This window comes from Hyla sarda, chromosome 12, assembly GCF_029499605.1.
Source record: "Hyla sarda isolate aHylSar1 chromosome 12, aHylSar1.hap1, whole genome shotgun sequence".
Taxonomy (NCBI): domain Eukaryota; kingdom Metazoa; phylum Chordata; class Amphibia; order Anura; family Hylidae; genus Hyla; species Hyla sarda.
The window spans coordinates 38,996,814-39,018,775 of NC_079200.1; the positions used below are offsets into that span (position 1 = coordinate 38,996,814).

General features: G+C 42.2%; 1 protein-coding gene across 1 annotated transcript in view; it reads right to left on the bottom strand.

Annotated features, from left to right (window-relative positions):
* Window positions 1–571: 571 nt before the first annotated feature.
* Window positions 572–21,962, bottom strand: part of NGFR (nerve growth factor receptor) — a 92,392-nt gene continuing 71,001 nt past the window's right edge. The window contains exons 3-6 of the mRNA XM_056548640.1: window positions 15,187–15,546; window positions 6,050–6,266; window positions 4,334–4,482; window positions 572–2,187 (exon numbers count right to left, since the gene is read on the bottom strand). Coding sequence (XP_056404615.1) covers window positions 1,889–2,187; window positions 4,334–4,482; window positions 6,050–6,266; window positions 15,187–15,546 — 1,025 coding nt within the window. The 3' untranslated portion in view covers window positions 572–1,888. The remainder of the gene's footprint in view (window positions 2,188–4,333; window positions 4,483–6,049; window positions 6,267–15,186; window positions 15,547–21,962) is intronic.

Below are 21,962 nucleotides of genomic sequence, written 5' to 3' on the forward strand. Positions count from 1 at the left end.
TGAGTTTTTCAGCATGATTTTTCGTGTTGAAAACGCCCCCCTCGGCTTATACTCGAGTGAACTCTCCGCCTGACAATCCCTTCATCAGTGGTCTTCAACCTGCGGACCTCCAGATGTTGCAAAACTACAACTCCCAGCATGCCCGGACAGCCATCGGCTGTCCGGGCATGCTGGGAGTTGTAGTTTTGAAACATCTGGAGGTCCGCAGGTCGAAGACCACTGCGCGGGCCTTCGTCATCATCCAGACCCCCCTCTTTAGTTTTGTACTCCCCTCGGTGGGAAGGAAGGGTGAGCTGGTCCGGGCCATCTATGCTGCAGGGACCGTCCGGTGGGAAAGGTTAGTCGTTCAGGGCTGTACATTTTCACCGGGGGCCATCTTCTCCGCTCGCTCCGGGCCGGCCCCGGACTAGTGACGTTGCCTTGACGACGACGCACAGGGACGTTCATGCGCATGAATGTCCCTGTGCATCGTCGTCAAGGGGGGGGGGTCTGGATGATGACGAAGGCCCGTGCAGTGGTCTTCAATCTGCGGACCTCCAGATGTTTCAAAACTACAACTCCCAGCATGCTGGGAGTTGTAGTTTTGCAACCTCTGGAGGTCCGCCGGTTGAAGACCACTGAGGCGATTGATAGGCGGTGATGATGAAGGGGGGGGGGGATGATGACAGAGTGATGATGACGGGGTGATGATGAAGGGGGGGAGATGATGACGGGGTGATGATGACGGGGGTGAAAATGACAGTGTGATGATGACGGGGTAGATAATGACGGGGGTGTTAATGACGGGGGTCTGGATGATGACGGGGGGGGGATGATGACAGGGGGAATGATGACATGGGTGGGGATGATGACATGGGGGGATGATGTATTTCCCACCCTAGGCTTATATTCGAGTCAATAACTTTTTTTTTTTTTTTTTTTTTTTTTTTTCCCCTGGGTTTTTGGGGTGAAATTAGGGGCCTCGGCTTATATTCAGGTCGGCTTATACTCGAGTATATACAATAATTGTCCACATTATGCAATACTGGTGGTTCATTGCACATTTCTATGCTTTCATATACCTTTGGACTTTTCTTGGTTTTTAGAAAACTATGGCCGACTCATCCTATAGGCTGTTTTTGCGTTATCTGAATTATGGGTAACGTCATGCTGAATCTGTACAAAAGGTTTAGAGTCTACCCATTCCCTCTACATAGTGGAAGCTGCCAATGTTGTCTTGGAGCTGATGACATCACTGAGGCTTGACACACAATATGCTAGTAATCCTAAGGGCTCTACATTGACTTGTACAAAATGGCTACATCTACATTGCCCAAGGTGGGTGCATGTTACTGGGAGAGATTTGTGTCCATATTCGGTCATGAATCTTTGGGTTAAATATGGCCCGTCTGAGTGAGATACAACTATAAAAAAACAGGATTCCTTTTTGCAGTACCATGACGACACAGTCAACAACCTCTCTATAGGGTAGCAGCCATTTGGGTTATGGGGGAGGGGGGTCACCATTCGAGGCCTATAAAACAATAGAAAAATCTAGATAAAAAAAAAAAAGACTGACTATAGAAGAAGGTGGGTGCACCTTTGAATTCTCAAAGCAACATCTGAAGATTCATAGTTCACGTTTCCCTATCAACTCAAAGTCTTATGGTCCATCACAGTGAGAAACCTGGAGATACAGGACATGAAAAGTCCATAGAGAAGAATATACACCACAATACTGAAAATAATGCTTCAGTGCAGACGGATTGTCCGTTAATACTGGGTAAAAAGGGTAGCTGGGTTGGGTATTTCAGGATTGAGGGGCAAACTTTCCTTCACATCTCGTGCGGAATGTTCCACTTGAGTATTTCAGAATGGAACATCTTCCTTCTGTCCCACTACATCTAGATTACACTGGTGAGGTAGCAGTAGAGTCGCTATACAAGCTCTGGGCGATGTCCTCCCTTTGAATTTTGCGTAGAGCTGAATATAGGGCATCAGTCGTGGCACAGTCCTTGTTGGACCAATCCGAAAGCAATGCTCGTACTGGAAACTCCTCTCTAGTAAAAGAGTCTATGATCTCATCCTGGTAGCCAAGTTCTCCAGCCAGACTTTTCCAAGTCTGATCCAACGACCCACACAGAAGCTTCTCCACCTCTTCTTGCTTATGTGGTGAAAGGTTGTTGTATAGATGATGATCGTTCTTGCCTAGAAAGAAATAGACAATTAAGATGAGTTGAGCACAGGTCAATCCTTTGCCAAATATTTCTATTGCTCCTAGAAAAAAAACCTTGGTTAAAGGGGTACCTGCCCCTAGACATCTTATCCCCTATCCAAAGGATAGGGGATAAGATGACTGATCAAAGGGGTCCCGCCGCAGGGACCCCAGCGATCTCCCTGCAGCACCCGGCATTTGTTTAGAATGTCGGCTGCGGTGCCGGAGGCTCGTGACATCACGGCCATGCCCCCTTGTGGCATAACACCATGCCCCCTCAATGCAAGTCTATGGGAGGGAGCGTGGCGGCCGCCACGCTCCCTCCCATAGACTTGCATTGAGGGGGCGTGGTGTGACATCATGAGGGTGTGTGGCCGTGACATCATGAGCCTCTGCCTCTGCTTTGCTAGTCATCCATGTAGTCTGATCCTGAGCAGGCATTTCCTGCATGTCGACACATCACCGCACTGATAGCACAGCAGCACCGAGGGATCAAACAGGTGAGTATTTCTTATATTTAAAGGGGTACTCCTCTGCCCCATCGTTCGGAACATTTTGTGCACAGAGATTGCGGCGGTCCCAGCTGCGGTCCCCCCGCGATCAGACATCTTATCCCCTATCCTTTGGATAGGGGATAAGATGTCTAGGGAAGAAGTACCCCTTTAAGCCACCATGACACATTTGAAAAGAAAAAGCTCCCCAGATAATAAACCAATCAAAAGTTCTTCACCTGATACCTCCAGTGATCAGCTGTAAACTATGTAGGAGACCCTAAATACTTTTTGAAGTACTCTGCAGCGCCACCACTGGTGAAATGAATCACTGCACATGACAAAAAATGGCAATATGAACTTATTAAGTTCTTTAGAGCAAGAGACATTCTTTGAGCCACCCTCCCCTGTAGCCTAGAGATGGGGATTCTAAATAAGTATTTTCTTTCTTTGAGAAATATATTATATTATGTCCACACTTGCCAACAGTAGGGCTATAGTAGGGTTATAGTTTACATACATTTATTCACAGATTTAGCATTTTCATAAGAATCTATGACTGTATCCTTCGGTACTATTGGGGACATTTATCATTGTCTTTAGAGCTGTTTTTGTGTATAGATTTGTATCTATTTTGGCGCAACACTGCACCTCAGGCTATTTTTTTGCATCCTTTTGATTTACACTTTTTTTTTTAAAGTGCGTACAGACCAGTTGTTGAGGTTAGTCTTATGCAGTGGTAATTAATTGATCAACTGAGACTTTTTGGGAAAAGGCGCAAAAAAAGGCGCAAAACCACTGAAAAGTTTCTAAACGACACCAGCCCAGACTTAGCTTAGCTTGTTGGTGTATGTGAAGAGTGAATTTTCGGAAAATTTTTACCTGCACAAAATTTATCAAATGCCCTGAGACCATTTAATAAATTTGGCGGAGTCACGCAAAGAAACACCCCAAAAAAAAGAGCTAGAAAAAAAACTACATGACACATATGTTAGTAAATGCCGCCCCTGTGTTCCCATTTTATTTACTAGATTAGTACAATAACACCAGTATTTCCTTTCCCGCTTCCTTCTTCTAACCTTGATTACTTTCAACATTCTAAACCCCAGTAACTGTACACCCCAGTTCTGTTCAGTGACTATGCAGCTATGTCAATTTCCTTTTTATTTCAGGGGAACCAATGGCGAACCAAAATGCAATAAAACATTGGCACAAAATCAGTTTCTTTGACACCTACAAGGCAAAAGAATATTATATATTCAGTCATTTATAAGAGCGGCAGAGTTACAGACAGTGCATGTGACAAGTTCTCACTTGCTGTGTTTCTCATGGTGACTCTCAGTAAATCAAAATCAGTATATTACTTGTCAGAAATAAGACGTGAGGCGCTAGAAGAACTCAAACTCAGTATTAAAAAAAGGGGAAAAAAATACCTCAATAAGTCATATACTATAGAGTCTGTTTTACTTTAGGAAACCGCCACTTTTTTCAAACAATTCACTTAGGGGTAAGCTGCAATATCTGTTATAGCCTAAGGTTAAGGGTAGCGCTGTTTCTGAAAAAATTCATCAGAGCTTTTCTCCCCTAAAATGTATTTTGTAAATGAAGCATTACACGGTGCCCATTAGAGCATGGAGATCTTCCATACCTTGCGTGTGTCCTGCAGGCTGCTCAGCCGTGCTGTCGCTATTCACAGAGATGCCACTGTCACTATGGAGCTTCTCGCCTTCAGGAGATGGGGTTTGGTTCACCGGATGACTGTTACCCCCTTGTTTGTTCTTTTTACAGCTGTTCCACCTGTAGAAATAAAATGTAATATGTTAACGTCCAGTTCATACTTTTTCAAGTACCAATGGCAACAAGGTGTTGAGGCCCCTCATAATTATCTGTAATCTGTTTGAGTGAGCCCTAAGCTGTCCCTAGAAACACTCTCCCTGCCTACTTGCCCATCCGCCCTAAATGTCGGATTGACAACCACGGTGCTGGTCCCTTCCTGCGCTAAAGTGTATTGGGCGTAAAGGTACACAAACAATAATAAACATAGTCAGAAACAGGTCAGAAACATAACGGGAAAACAACCAAACAACCAGATAAACCAGACAGAATATAAATATACAAACAGGGCAGGATATAGCGTACTAACATACAGTTCAGAAACCGGAATCAAGATAAACGGCAAATATGAATAAATGAACAAGACTAGATATGGAGTAAGTATACAGCAGAAACCAGGAGATGCAGGAGATAAACAGATGAACTGAATGTAAAACACTAAACAGGTCAAGAAACATAGAGCACTGTTCACACTGGACACAAAGAACAAACTAGACATCCCACTCGGGATACTGGCCTAGAAAGAAACAGAAATATAATACATAGAACTCTAGACTGAGAAGAGGATGAGTATGAACAGTCTCCACAAAACCAAACTCCACAACAGGGAGGAATACAGGTCAGGATACAGAACAGGAATTTACAAAACCAAACTCCATAACGGGTCAGGACTCTAAACAGGAATAATAAATACAGAGCATGGTGCAAGCAAGACTCACAGTGTGAACACAGATTAGGACAACAATATTAAAGCAGAACAGACATACATAATCTTAAAAACAGAAGTACTAAAAACGAAGCAGACTAAAATCTATCACAAACAGGCATAATTACCATGGTTAAAGCTCAGACAAAAACATAGCAAAGGTAAAACTGATAACCTAGTCAGAGTAGGTCCAATGACCAGTCCAGAGTGTAGGAGAACTCGGGTTTAAATAGCCCCACCCGAGTTCTCATTGGCTAATTCCATTAACTATTCCCTAGCCAGGGAAAATACCACGGAAAACAGATAATACAGAAAACAAAGTCTGAACAGGGCCTAAATCGGAAAAATGCAAAAACACAAAAACGGCATTTACAATATTTTTCAAGTTCAGCATAAATGGACATGTTATTAGCTGAGGCATCTAAGGAGGTAAATGTCCAGGATCTGAGTTATCTCTGATGCTGGATGCTGGTGGCAGCTGTAATACACACCTGGCACACACTGCACTTGGAGTGAGCTTAGCGCCTAAGCCTGCATCATTTTTATAAAACTCACATCTGACGCACACGTACTAAGGATCCATAAGTCTCAACCATAACTACAAATATCACTGCCCCCGTACTATGTTTAGCCCTAACCTTTTCTGTATTATTCTAACTTGTCAGTCTAATCTATACCTTTACAGATAATCTTCACAAACACAGAACACGGAAATTTGGCCTCCTGGAAAGATCCCTTGGGGTGGTGTACTGTTCTATTAGGGTGACTACAAGGGCACCCTATATTAATGACATTACATAGAGGTCTGAAGATTGTAAAACTCACCGTTTAAAGACTATAAAAGCCACCAATCCTGCAATAACAGCTGCCAAAATGGAGCAATAGACAGGGATGAGGTTCTCGGCTGCTCCACTAGGAGTTATTGGTTCAGTACCCTCAGTAGTTGGATTGACCGTCTCCATGTCTGTCAAAGTGCTGTCCTGAATGGTGGTATCCGCGCTGAGAGTAAACGGGGTCACCGATGCCAAACGTGGATTGGGATCTAAAAAACAAAACGTTTGCTTTATATTCTTTCTACGATATGATCTCACCTTGACAATGGATTTTCTGGTGTACTTAGGTGACATTGCCGATCTTCACATTCTCGCATACATTTATCAGGGATCACGGCCAATGGGATCACAAGTGTTGAGATAATAAATTTACCCTCAATCTTTTGTATTAATGCAGAAAATTGCTCATGTCCCCCTACAGGAAGATTTCTTTGAAATGTCATTTTCTAAAGATTCATTTTCCACAGATGTTTGAGGTTTCTGTAATGTGGAAAACCCCAAGCAGAGAAGAACATATCAAGAGAGAACAGATGAACATTTCAAGGTGCATTGAAACTCTGCCTAATATCAGCAACAGTACAGAGCCTGAGGGTGATGGGAGTCATTGATATATTACAATGCATCAGAATGTGAAGATAGCAATGCCAAGAGGAAAGTATAAAACTAGCTCAGTACTGGAGATACCAATACAGGTTTAGGGGCCTGTCCCATGTATGTTTGTATAAATGCTATGATGCACTTAATGGGTCCCAGTGAGAGATTAAGGGGTTAGACCAAAAACTGACATCAGACAGAGGAACCATTACTAAAGTAGATATATTTTTTTAAAACTTAGAGAGCTATAAGGGCCCATGTGGAAGGTGGAGCAAAAAAGAGATAATCGGGTCATTTCATAGGTAGATGCAATCTTAGGGACTAGAGAGCTACATGGGCCCTAGTGAGGTATGGATAAGGCAAGAGGGAGAATCTGGACCATTTCTTTAGCTGATATATAGTTAAAGGGGTATTCCAGGAAAAAAACTTTTTTTTATATATATCAACTGGATCCAGAAAGGTAAAGGGGTTATCCAGGAAAAAACTTTTTTTTATATATATCAACTGGCTCCAGAAAGTTAAACAGATTTGTAAATTACTTCTATTAAAAAAAATCATAATCCTTTCAGGACTTATGAGCTTCTGAAGTTAAGGTTGTTCTTTTCTGTCTAAGTGCTCTCTGATGACACGTGTCTCGGGAAATGCCCAGTTTAGAAGCAAATCCCCATAGCAAACCTCTTCTAAACTGTGCGGTTCCCGAGAAATGTGTCATTAGAGAGAACTTAGACAGAAAAGAACATAGCTTCAGAAGCTCATAAGTACTGAAAGGATTAAGATTTTTTTTATAGAAATTATTTACAAATCTGTTTAACTTTCTGGAGTCAGTTGATATATAAAAAAAAAATCTTCCCTAGATAACCCCTTTAAACAGATTTTTAAATTACTTCTATTAAAATTAATCCTTTTAGTACTTATGAGCTGTTGAAGTTGAGTTGTTCTTTTCTGTCTAAGTGCTCTCTGATGACATGTGTCTCGGGAACTGTCCAGAGTAGAAGCAAATCCCCATAGCAAACCTCTTCTACTCTGTGCAGTTCCCGAGACAAGCAGAGATGTCAGCAGAGAGCACTGTTGCCAGACAGAAAAGAACAACTGAACTTCAGCAGCTGATAATTATTGGAAGGATTAAAACATTTTAATAGAAGTAATTTACAAATCTGTTTAACTTTCTGGAGCCAGTTGATATATTAAAAAAAGTTGTTTTTCTCTGGAATAAGCCTTTAAAGACAAGAGGGCTATAAGGGCTCCTGTTAGGAAAAGTGAACACAAAACCAGGACACTGAGGGCAATTTCATAGGTCAATACATGTCCAAGGTCTGGAGAGTAATAAGGGCCCCAGTAAAGAATCATGGAGGGAAGAAGCAAAGAGACATCCAGTACCAATTGATTGGTGCATACATGACCCAGGACTAGAGAGTTATAGGGCCTTGGTGTGTAGTATAGATAAGAAGAAAAGGGGTGTTTAGGACCATTTAGTAAGTTGGCACATGCTTAAAGACTGAAGAGCTATGGGGGTCCCAGTAAAGGACAGTGTAGAGAAGAAGAACAGGGGCATCTATGGTCATTTTCTAGGTAGATACACATTCAATGACAGAAGAGCTTTAGGGGTCCCAATAAAGGATGGTGGAGGTAAGAAGAAAAGGGGTATTTAGGACCATATCATGAGTGGACACATGGTCTATGAATCCGAAGGGATCTCAATGAGAGATAGGATATGTCAAATAGAAAATGTAGAGGTTCAGAATCAATACAAAAATGTCTGTACTGTGCACAGTGTAGACTGGCCACCCTGTTATGGGCATTGAAGACATTCAAAACAGTTGACTTTTTCCTCACCTTAGACACCTACTGGTTCCTTAAAGAAAAAACTTTTTCTTTTGAAATGTTTAATTTCTCATTTGACTGTTCCTTAGAGCAATGACTGACTGCCAACCTGGGAAATATTTATAGCGACTTACAGTAATCTCCTTGTACCCTGATTGTGAAGATTTGCCTAAGGCAAGACAGATTTTCTGCCAACCATTGAAATCCTTCTTGTGACAACTTTATAAGGATTTTCAGGACATTCTCTCAAATATTGGAATATTGAAAAGAAAGAGTTTGCGTTGTCTCTAATATGGTGCCAAAAGCCTCACTATAGTTGGGCTATGTGCCCAGTCAAATGGGTACTCCGGGGAACTGAAGCTTATCCCTTATTCACAGGATAGGCGATAAGTGTCTGATCGTGGGGGGTCTGACTGCTGGGACCCCCCACAACTTTCTGTAGAGGGCCCTGCTACTTACCGTACTCATCTTCGGCACTCTCTGGCCCCCACCCTTGGACATAAGTGCAAATTACAGCCATTTTAGCTAATTACTAATGACGGGACACTCGTCTCAACCGGAGCACATCGAGGATGGGTAAGTAGTGGGCCTTGTACAGGAGATCACCTGGAGGTCCCAGCACTTGGACCCCCTGCAATCAGACACTTATCCCCATTCACAGTTTCAGTTTCTAGGAGTACCCCTTTAAAGGAGTTGATCAGGGTTAAAATAAAAAAAGGGATCTGCATTCTTGCCTAAACCAGCGCCATTCCTGTCTGTGGGCTGTGTCTGGCATTGCAGCTGAGCCACATTCAGTGCCAGGTTTTTTTTTGCAGTGTTTGCCAGGTGCCCTGTAGATCTCTACTTTCTGGACATGTGACTGCTGCAGTGGAGAATGCAGGATTAAATGTTTGCAAAAATATATAAAACATTACAAATCTGAATTCAAAACTTATATGTGTACATTCTCCAGGCATGTTGGGTTTGATGCGATACGTCTTTGGTCGTCTCCATCTCTATCTGTAATAAATCCAGGCAGGGCATTGTGTGATGTCTAGGACAGAGATGGCCCTTGTTGTGGTGGAGGATGCCCATGGGCTGTTTCCTGCCTTTGCTGTATCCCACAATAAGGTCACTGTGAGCAATTAGACCAATGAGTCACAGACAGAGGGAACCATCACCACTTATTAGCCCCATGGCTGATGTGCATGTTATGTCATCCCAAGTGTATGCCAGAGCATAGGCCCAGAGCTAGCAAATGTCTATGGGGAGGCCGGCATGAGCAGAATATCTGCAGGCAAAGCCCCATATGGAATAGAGCTGTATGCAGGGATCTGGCATCATTCACCGGAGATAATGGAATAATAGGGGAGCACTGTGATAGCTACATTTCATTACCTTTCCCTGCAGTCCCTTTGGCAAAATACAAGGGCATTTAAACAGAGGCTGAACTCATGTAATAGGATTTGTTCAATAGATGTATAGATATAAGGTAGATAGATAGATAAATAGATAGATAGATGACAGATACATATAGATAGATAGATAAATAGATAGATATAGACATGTAAGTAGATAGGTAGATAGATATGAGAGATAAGCAAAGAGAGAAGAAGCAGCACTCTGAATAATGGAAATGGCATTCAGATGCTATAGGCAAGGGGTCCGGGTTCCAGGGCCACAGATGGATATAAAAAGGAAGAATCACTGCAGCACGCACAGATAAAGTGAATGGAGGGCAGTCTGTATTGGAATATAGCTGCAATCCATTCACTTCATTTGTGTGTGCTGCAGTGATTCTTCCTTTTAGATAGATAGATAGATATGAGATAGATAGATAGATAGATAGATATGAGATAGATATGAGATAGATAGATATGAGATAGATAGATATGATATAGATAGATAAATATGATATAGATAGATATGAGATAGATAGATATGAGATAGATAGATAGATAGATAGATATGACATAGATATGATATAGATAGATAGATATGATATAGATAGATATGAGATAGATAGATATGAGATAGATAGATAGATAGATAGATATGAGCTAGATAGATAGATATGAGATAGATAGATATGAGATAGATAGATATGAGATAGATAGCTAGATATGAGATAGATAGATAGATAGATAGATATGAGATAGATAGATAGATAGATATGAGATAGATAGATATGAGATAGATATGATATAGATAGATATGAGATAGATAGATATGAGTTAGATAGATATGATATAGATAGATATGAGATAGATATGATATAGATAGATAGATATGAGATAGATAGATATGATATAGATAGATATGAGATAGATATGATATAGATAGATAGATATGATATAGATAGATATGAGATAGATAGATATGACATAGATAGATATGAGATAGATAGATAGATATGATATAGATAGATAGATATGATATAGATAGATAGATAGATATGATATAGATAGATAGATATGATATAGATAGATAGATAGAGATAGATATGATATAGATAGACAGGAGATTGTAAATAAATGATAGATAGATAGACAGACAGACATGATAGAGATAGATAGATATGAGATAGATAGATAGAAATAGATGATAGATAGATAGAAAGATAGATAGATAGACAGATAAAAATAGCAAAAATATAGCAGCACTCGACTGGTAAAAAAGATAAAGTGCAGGGTGCAGGCCACTGATAAGAACCAAGTCCCTCGATTCATTAAAGTCCCTAAAAATATAATTCAGTGCAGCACTCCATGGTATGAAAGGAAGTGAAGTTTATTCCATCAAAAAAGTGAAAACAGCAGCGACGTTTCGATTCTCTCCACTCTTTCTGGAGAAAGATCCTGGAGAGGATTGAAACGTCGCTGCTGTTTTCACTTTTTTGATGGAATAAACTTCACTTGCTTTCATACCATGGAGTGCTGCACTGAATTATATTTTTATAGCTAGATAGGAGATTGTAAATAGATGATAGGTAGATTAATGAACAATATATATTAGATAGATAATAGATAGATATTGATCAGTTACTCCTTTCATGGACGTTTCCATTGAGTGGCGCCCCCTTCCATCTATTGTATGATAATATGTTATTAATCTACCCTGGGCCTCTGGGACGCACCCTCTTTATATTCAATATAAAGCCTCTGATTTCATGTCTGTGTTACTTGGCGGTCAAGTAAGAGAATCTAGATCTTGGCTGTAGCTATCAAGCCAAGATTTCTTAAGAATTAATGAATTTTCCACAACTTTAAAGCAGCTTAGTAACTGGATGTGTAGACGTGCTACTGAGAATCCTACAGTGAATATTCAATATTTCCTTCAATGCAAATAGCCTTCCAATGCCTAAAGCAGTCATTTAGTCCTAAAAAAATGTTATCCTTAAAGGGGTACTCCGCTGCTCAGAGTTTGGAACAAACTGTTCCAAATACCGGCTCCGGGAGCTCCGCCCCCTCATGACGTTACGCCCCTCCCATAGACTTGAGGGGGCAGGGCGTGACGTCATGAGGGGGCGGGGCTATGACATCACGAGCTCTCAGCTCCAGTGTTCGGAACTGTTCGGAACAGTTCCAAACGCTGAGCAGCGGAGTACCCCTTTAAAGGTAAAGTTTAAAGGGGTTATCCAGGAAAAAACTTATATATATATATATATATCAACTGGCTCCAGAAAGTTAAACAGATTTGTAAATAGGAATATATAGGAAACCCTTTTATCCTGGGTGGCAAATGGATGGGTATCCCTGCTTGATCATTTCTATTGGGTCCTTTATAGAGATGTATCTTAACCCCTTAAGGACTCAGGGTTTTTCAGTTTTTGCACTTTCGTTTTTTCCTCCTTACCTTTTAAAAATCATAACCCTTTCAATTTTCCACCTAAAAATCCATATTATGGCTTATTTTTTGCGTCGCCAATTCTACTTTGCAGTGATATTAGTCATTTTACCCAAAAATGCATGGCGAAAGGGAAAAAAAATCATTGTGCGACAAAATCGAAGAAAAAAACGCCATTTTGTAACTTTTGGGGGATTCCGTTTCTACGCAGTGCATATTTCGGTAAAAATTACACCTTATCATTATTCTGTAGGTCCATACGGTTAAAATGATACCCTACTTATATAGGTTTGATGTTGTCGCACTTCTGGAAAAAATCATAACTACATGCAGGAAAATTTATACGTTTAAAGATGTCATCTTCTGACCCCTATAACTTTTTTTATTTTTCCACGTACAGGGCGGTATGAGGGCTCATTTTTTGCGCCGTGATCCGAAGTTTTTATCGGTATGATTTTTGTTTTGATCGGATTTTTTGATCACTTTTTATTCATTTTTTAATGGTATAAAAATTGACCAAAAATGCGCTTTTTTGGACTTTGGAATTTTTTTGCGCGTACGCCATTGACCGTGCGGTTTAATTAATGATCTTTTTTTAAAGTTCGGACATTTACGCACGCGGCGATACCACATATGTTTATTTTTATTTATTTTTACACTGTTTTATTTTTTTTTATGGGAAAAGGGGGGTGATTCAAACTTTTATTAGGGAAGGGGTTAAATGACCTTTATTAACACTTTTTTTTAACTTTTTTTTTGCAGTGTTATAGGTCCCATAGGGACCTATAACACTGCACACACTGATCTCTCATCCTGATCACAGGCGTGTATTAACACGCCTGTGATCTGTGTTATCGGCGCTTGACTGCTCCTGCCTGGATCTCAGGCACGGAGCAGTCATTCGTCGATCGGACACCGAGGAGGCAGGTAAGGGCCCTCCCGGTGTCCTGTAAGCTGTTCGGGACGCCGCGATTTCACCGCGGCGGTCCCGAACCGCCCGACTGAGCAGCCGGGTCACTTTCACTTTAGAAGCGGCGGTCAGCTTTGACCGCCGCTTCTAAAGGGTTAATACCGCACATCGCCGCGATCGGCGATGTGTGGTATTAGCCGCGGGTCCCGGCCGTTGATGAGCGCCGGGACCGACGCGATATGATGCGGGATCGCGGCGCGATCCCGCTTCATATTGCAGGAGCCGGCGCAGGACGTAACTATACGTCCTGCGTCGTTAAGGGGTTAAAGGGGTTATCCAGAAAAAACTTTTTATGTATATATACACTGGCTCCAGAATGTTAAACAGATTTGTAAATTACTTCTATTAAAAAATCTTAATCCTTTCAGTACTTATGAGCTGCTGAAGTTGAATTGTTCTTTTCTGTCTAAGTGTTCTCTGATGATACCTATCTCGGAACCGCCCAGTTTAGAAGCAAATCCCCATAGCAAACCTCTTCTACTCTGTGCAGTTCCCGAGACAAGCAGAGATGTCAGCAGAGAGCACTGTTGCCAGACAGAAAACAACAACTCAACTTCAGCAGCTGATAATTATTGAAAGGATTAGGATTTTTAAATAGAAGCAATTTACAAATCTGTTTAACTTTCTGGAGCCAGTTGATATAAGAAAAAAAGTTTTTTCCTGGAATACCCCTTTAAAAAAAAGGTCTGCTTTTTCCAGAAACAGCACCACTCTTATCCATGGGCTGTATCTGGTACAGCAATTCAAATACATTTACTTGTACAGAGGCTGCTCTGCTACTGTTCATTTCAGTTCAATTAAAAAGATAAACAAAAAACTGTAGCCCCTAAATCAGTGCATGATGGGAGTTGTAGTTCTGCAACAGTTGAAAGCCCACTGGTTAGAAAACGCTGCTCTCCATTACAAGGTCACCACTTTCATGAACATTTTAATTGCGAAAATACATCTAAAGTTATAATAAAAACAATCATTTTCAGCTCCAAATGTAGACCTATGTGTTTCTATGGCTACAGACAATAAACAAACAAACCCTATGTACAGGGCTCAAGTCCTGCAGGAACTCATGGGAACGGTGTTCCTGCGCTTTTTCCACAGCAGGTACGCAGTTCCCATTAGCAGGAGTCCTGCAGGACCAGCCCTTAAAGGGGTACTCCACCCCTAGACATCTCATCCCCTATCCAAAGATTAGGGGATAAGATGTATGATCGCGGGGGTCCTGCTGCTGGGGACCCCTGTTATCTCGGCTGCAGTTCCCCAGACATCCGGTGCAAGGAGCGAGCTTTGTTCCGTGCCGGATGACTGGGGATGTGGGGCAGAGGCTCCTGACGTCACAGTAATGCCCCCTCAATACGATTCTATGGAAGGGGGCCGTCACACCCCCTCCCATAGACTTGCATTGAGGGGCTGTGACTTCATGAGCCTCCGGCGCTGCACCCAACCCTCTAAACGAACGCCGGGTGCAGCAGGGAGACCGTGGCGGTCCACCGCAGTGGATAGGGAATAAGATGTCTAGTACCCCTTTAAGTGAAAATCTTGGGTGAGTTCCCACACTTTTTTTTCCCAGGACTTGACCCCTGCCTATGTTGTCTGATCCTGCAGTCCTACTCCTTTTTGCCTCCTATTTCTTGATAACCTATGAAATGTATTTGGAAAAGATTCTATCTGCAAGATCAGACTACACAGGATATGTCTGCAGTCTGTCACCATGGAGACACATAGGTCTGCATTGAAGCTGTATATATATATATATATATATATATATATATATATATATATATATATGTATATATATATATATATGTTTTTAATTTTAATTTTTTATTTTTTTGGGGGGGGGCCTTTTAGTGAATACAAACAAAATTGGATATTATTAGGGTATAAGTCTACTTTTGTATACCTCATCTGTTCACATATATACTCACTGTAGCATACTGTATCGACTGTCGAGGTGCAGTCTGTCTCTGTGATCTCATCCTCCTCACAGATCGTGCATGGCAGACAAGGGTCCATGTTGTTGTCCACATTCGAAAAGGTCCACTCGGGACATTTCTCGCACACAGTGTTCTGGTTCGTAGCGCACGGTAGGACCATACCGTATCCCACACGACATGTCTTGCAGGGTAGACATTCTACGCTGTCCTCGCTCTGGTAGTATCCATAAGCACAAGCGCACAGAGTGTCATCGGTCTCCACGCAGGGCACTGACATGCGCTTGTTGCCGTGGCATTCTGTGCAAGCCTTACAAGCTTCAGTGTGACTGGTCACGTCTGAATAGGTTACACCTACGAGACAGAAGAAGAGGATGTCATAGTTAGGTCGTAATACTAGTATTATGGAGCCATAGGTCAGTGCTGCTTCTGTCTTGGTCAATATTACTGTAGTATTTAAAGGGGTATTCCAGGAAAAAACTTTTTTTTTAATATATATATATATATCAACTGGCTCCTGAAAGTTAAACAGATTTGTAAATTACTTCTATTAAAAAATCTTAATCCTTTCAGTACGTATGAGCTTCTGAAGTTGAGTTGTTCTTTTCTGTCTAAGTGCTCTCTGATGACACCTGTCTCGGGAACCGCCCAGTTTAGAAGCAAATCCCCATAGCAAACCTCTTCTAAACTGGGCGTTTCCCGAGACAGGTGTCATCAGAGAGGACTTAGACAGAAAAGAACGACCTTAACTTCAGAAGCTCATAAGTACTGAAAGGATTAAGATTTTTTAATAGAAGTAATTTACAAATCTGTTTAACTTTCTGGAGCCAGTTGATATATAAAAAAAAGTTTTTTCCTGGACTACCCCTTTAAGCTTAGGCTATATAGCAGTGGTCTTCAACCTGCGGACCTCCAGATGTTGCAGAACTACAACTCCCAGCATGCCCGGACAGCCGTTGGCTGTCCGGGCATGCTGGGAGTTGTAGTTTTGCAACATCTGGAGGTCCGCAGGTTGGAGTCCACTACTATATAGGAACACAACGAAAATCTTTTAGACAGGACAATGCTGCCACAATAACGGGCACTGATCTCGGTGACTGACACTTGACATTTGTGTGGCCCTTTGTGGGTCACACATTACCTGTTTACACTGGGCGACGTAAGACCCTGATAAGGGGGGTGCTTACGTGGCCCAGGGTCCTCATACCCAAATCTTCATTATTCAGGCATTATATATCACTGTAATAAGCTTATTACTCTATGTAATGAATGTATGGGTGTGATATTTGGTCACTGTATGTTGGAATTTTTTGAGCAGGGTGGCATTGTAGTTAGGTGGCACCGCTACATAGGCAATATGTATGCCTTCAAGAGTAAGTGTCCTGCGCGTAATTGATGCGCAGGATTTGAAGCTGCAGATTACAACGTAAACTAAATGACTGAACGCAGCATCAAATCTTGCGTATCAAATATGCGCACGATACTGTACATGTGAATAGACCCTTACTATATGTACGTGTGAATAGACCCTTTCTATACTTACAATATGTGACACTTAAAGGGGTTATCCAGGAAAAAAAACTTTTTTTTATATATATATCAACTGGCTCCAGAAAGTTAAACAGATTTGTAATTTACTTCTATTAAAAAATCTTAATCCTTTCAGTACTTATGAGCTTCTGAAGTTGAGGTTGTTCTTTTCTGTCTAAGTGCTCTCTGATGACACGTGATAAACGCCCAGTTTAGAAGAGGTTTGCTATGGGGATTTGCTTCTAAACTGGGCGTTTCCCGAGACACGTGTCATCAGAGAGCACTTAGACAGAAAAGAACAACCTTAACTTCAGAAGCTCATAGATACTGAAAGGATTAAGATTTTTTAATAGAAGTAATTTACAAATCTGTTTAACTTTCTGGAGCCAGTTGATATATAAAAAAAAAAAGTTTTCCTGGATAACCCCTTTAAATTGTACACAATGTTTCCTCTAAGCACGTGTTTTTCAACCTGTGTGCCTCCAGCTGTTGCCAAACTACAACTCTCAGCATGGCTCTGGGCATGCTGGAAGTTGTAGTTTTGCAACAGCTGGAGGCACACTGGCTGGGAACGACCGCTCTTTGCACTCTGGAAAGGACAAGGACAGTTATATAATTCCTTAATCCTAGTGGTGAATCCTAGGTATTGCATCTTTAGCAACGAATAATTAGTTGAATTATGCACAATTACAATGAATCTACAAATGAAAAAAAAAAGCTTGCTAGCAGTTTTAGGAGGCATGGAAGCTATATTAGATGAAGAGACCCCTAACCTTTTCAGACACATTGATAAGACCCCCCCACCTCATTAAAGGCAATAACAAGCTGGAAATCCTTGCTCTCCTAAAGTGGAAAACAGATGCATCATAGATATAGATGGTGACTCATATATGACTCATTGAGCAATTACAGTGTATACCGTATACAAGGCAGGACCAAGATAGATAATAAACACAAGGCAGAAATAAAGTGAAAACATACAATATTTACACTGAATTTTCTATAAACACTTTGCAACATTTGCTCAGTTTGGAAACATACTGTCACAATTCTCACTGGGTCTATTAAAATACATTTCCATGAATATGCCGAGAGCGTGACTACCTGAGGATTCTGGCCTGGATACTGCCCAGTGTGGCACTTGTAGACAACAAGACTCCATGTCTACAAGGACTGAATGAAAGGGCTTCATGTATGGATGTACTTATGGCTGGAAAGGATTCATTGTAGGGAGGGAGTTAATCAGGCCTGCTGTAAGGATTCATGCCACCCTAGGCAAAAGCTAATTTTGCTGCCCCTTGACCCCTCCCATTGGCTCCGCCCTTTGACACGCCCAACCCTCCTACTGGGGTGACACACTGTAACAAACCTCCTTCTTGTGTAATTACCTTACTACTGGGGTGACACACTGTAACAAACCTCCTCCTCATGTAATCTCCTTACTACTGGGGTGACACACTGTAACAAACCTCCTCCTCATGTAATCACCTTACTACTGGGATGACATACTGTAACAAACCTCCTTCTCGTGTAATTACCTTACTACTGGGATGACACACTGTAACAAACTTCCTTCTCGTGTAATTACCTTACTACTGGGATGACACACTGTAACAAACCTCCTTCTCGTGTAATTACCTTACTACTGGGATGACACACTGTAACAAACCTCCTTCTCGTGTAATTACCTTACTACTGGGATGACACACTGTAACAAACCTCCTCGTGTAATCACTCTACTACTGGGATGACACACTGTAACAAACCTCCTTCTTGTGTAATTACCTTACTACTGGGATGACACACTGTAACAAACCTCCTCCCCATGTAATCACATTATTACTGGGATGACACACTGTAACAAACCTCCTTCTCGTGTAATTACCTTACTACTGGGGTGACACACTGTAACAAACCTCCTCGTGTAATCACCCTACTACTGGGGTGACACACTGTAACAAACCTCCTTCTCGTGTAATTACCTTACTACTGGGGTGACACACTGTAACAAACCTCCTCCTCATGTAATCACCTTACTACTGGGATGACACACTGTAAGAAACCTCCTTCTCGTGTAATTACCTTACTACTGGGATGACACACTGTAACAAACCTCCTTCTCGTGTAATTACCTTACTACTGGGATGACACACTGTAACAAACTTCCTTCTCGTGTAATTACCTTACTACTGGGATGACACACTGTAACAAACCTCCTTCTCGTGTAATTACCTTACTACTGGGATGACACACTGTAACAAACCTCCTTCTCGTGTAATTACCTTACTACTGGGATGACACACTGTAACAAACTTCCTTCTCGTGTAATTACCTTACTACTGGGGTGACACACTGTAACAAACCTCCTCGTGTAATCACCCTACTACTGGGGTGACACACTGTAACAAACCTCCTCCTCATGTAAACACCTTACTACTGGGATGACATACTGTAACAAACCTCCTTCTCGTGTAATTACCTTACTACTGGGATGACACACTGTAACAAACTTCCTTCTCGTGTAATTACCTTACTACTGGGATGACACACTGTAACAAACCTCCTTCTCGTGTAATTACCTTACTACTGGGATGACACACTGTAACAAACCTCCTTCTCGTGTAATTACCTTACTACTGGGATGACACACTGTAACAAACCTCCTCGTGTAATCACTCTACTACTGGGATGACACACTGTAACAAACCTCCTTCTTGTGTAATTACCTTACTACTGGGATGACACACTGTAACAAACCTCCTCCCCATGTAATCACATTATTACTGGGATGACACACTGTAACAAACCTCCTTCTCGTGTAATTACCTTACTACTGGGGTGACACACTGTAACAAACCTCCTCGTGTAATCACCCTACTACTGGGGTGACACACTGTAACAAACCTCCTTCTCGTGTAATTACCTTACTACTGGGGTGACACACTGTAACAAACCTCCTCCTCATGTAATCACCTTACTACTGGGATGACACACTGTAAGAAACCTCCTTCTCGTGTAATTACCTTACTACTGGGATGACACACTGTAACAAACCTCCTTCTCGTGTAATTACCTTACTACTGGGGGGACATACTCAGACACAGGAGGGTACAGCACTGAAATATTATTTTGCAATCTTGAAACCACATCACATTAGTACAAAGCGCTGAGGGTCTAACCTAAAGTATATCAGTAAAGCTCCATAAATAGCTTGAACCAAAAAGAAGACAAACAAGAGCCATTGCTACTGAAAAAAATCTTATCACCTTTATTTATAATGTCATTACAAAAAAGTCACCAGATGTGACTATAGTAAAGTATAAGTCAGAAAAAACAGATATAAAATACAAAGCAATGCAATGAATGTGTACAGAGTATCAAACCCAAATACGTTGGTGGGACACGTGAAAAAGGTCTCCAGCCAAGTGGCAAACAGTAACCTGGGAGGTGGAGACAGTAGTTGAAGGCTCAGTAATATATATAGGGGAAAATAAGGGGGGTTAAAACAAGCAGCCCACTACCTAGTATCTAGCTGACTGCTCACTAATACATGATCCACTACATCGTGGGTATAAAACATAGCATGTGAAGCCACCTCACTTACACATGATAAACACCTGTCCACACCGTCCCAACGTACGTTTCATCACCCGGACTTTCTCAAGTGACACACTGTAACAAACCCCCTCCTTATTTAATTTCCTTACTACTGTATTGACACACAGTAACAAACCTCCTCCTCATGTAATCACCTTACTACTGGGGTGGCGGGGTTAAATGGGCACTGTCATGAAGTAAAAAAATTGATATGTTGTACTTCAGTACTACAACATATCTCTAATATACTTTAATTAAAAAGTTTAAAATCACTTTTTAATTCGGCCACTAGGGGTCGCCCTCCTAGTGGCCGAATGCATTCGGCAGTGACGTCACTACTGAATTTCGACTCATTTAAGCCTGGCAATGAGTCGAAATTCAGGCACCGCAGTGCTCGCTCCCGCCTGTCAATCAAACAGGCAAGAGCGAGCACAGGCTGCGCGCATTGGCCAGCTCCACTGGCCTAGTGCGTGGCCCCGCCCCTGTCACCCTGTCCAGAGGCAGCGCGTGCACTCATTGCTGCGCTGACCCTCCGGATGGGTAAATCTGCTCTCTGCACAAGAGGAATGGGGTGGGGGGAGCGGGGTTCGGGGGAGCACCGCCGCTCAGCACTAGAGGCATGGTGGGGGGGAGCGGGGTTCGGGAGAGCGCCCCCCCTGCCGCTCAGCACTAGAGGCATGGTGGGGGGGAGCGGGGTTCAGGAGAGCGCCGCCCCTGCTGCTCAGCATTAGAGGCTGGGGGGGGGGGGAGCGGGGTTCGGGGGAGCGCCGCTGCTCAGCACTAGAGGCTGGGGGGGGGGGGAGCGGAGTTCACTGCTGCACTAACAGAGTTATTGTTTTCACCACAGGGTGCCTCCAGCTGTTTCACCACTACAACTCCCAGAATGCCCTGACAGCCAGTAGATGTCAGGGCAAGCTGGGAGTTGTAGTGGTGAAACAGCCGGAGGCACCCTGTATAGTGAACTAAGGGCGGAAGTGTCAGCCCCAGCAGGCATCAGTGACGTCACACCTGCTGGGGAAGTCTGCCTGGTAGTGAGCACACTACCAGGCACACAAAAAGCCATTTTAATATAGTAAAAAATGTAAAGGCAGGGAGGGGGTTAGGGATAGATGGGCAATAGGCAGGGACAGAAAGAAAAAAAATGGATGGTGGGAGCTACCCTTTAAGCTGGATGAGCAGGTGCTTCGGATGCTGGATGGTCGGGTGCTCCGAATGCTGGCTAACTTTATTGCTGCGGGAGAGCGGCGCCCCCATCAAGAGTGCGCATTAGACAGCTGCCTATTTTGCCTATAGGCAGAGCTGGCCCTGAAGTTAATTGAATGACTCTATGTATGGACTTCAAGGAAGTATTAAGTGAAAGGAAAGAATTCCATGAATGAAAGGATGCAATGGAAGAACTCAATGAGTTGACCCCATAAATAAAAGGACTCAATAAAAGGACTTTGGAAAAAGGACTGTGGAAGGACATATGAACTCCATGGGGACTTCATGTACAGAAGTACTCAATAAGAAGACCCTATATATGGAATGACTCACTGAATAGAATTTGTGTATGAGAGAACTCAATGAAAGAAATCAACATATGGATGTATTTAACTGAAGGACTCCTTATATGGAATAACTCAATGGGAAGACATGAAGTA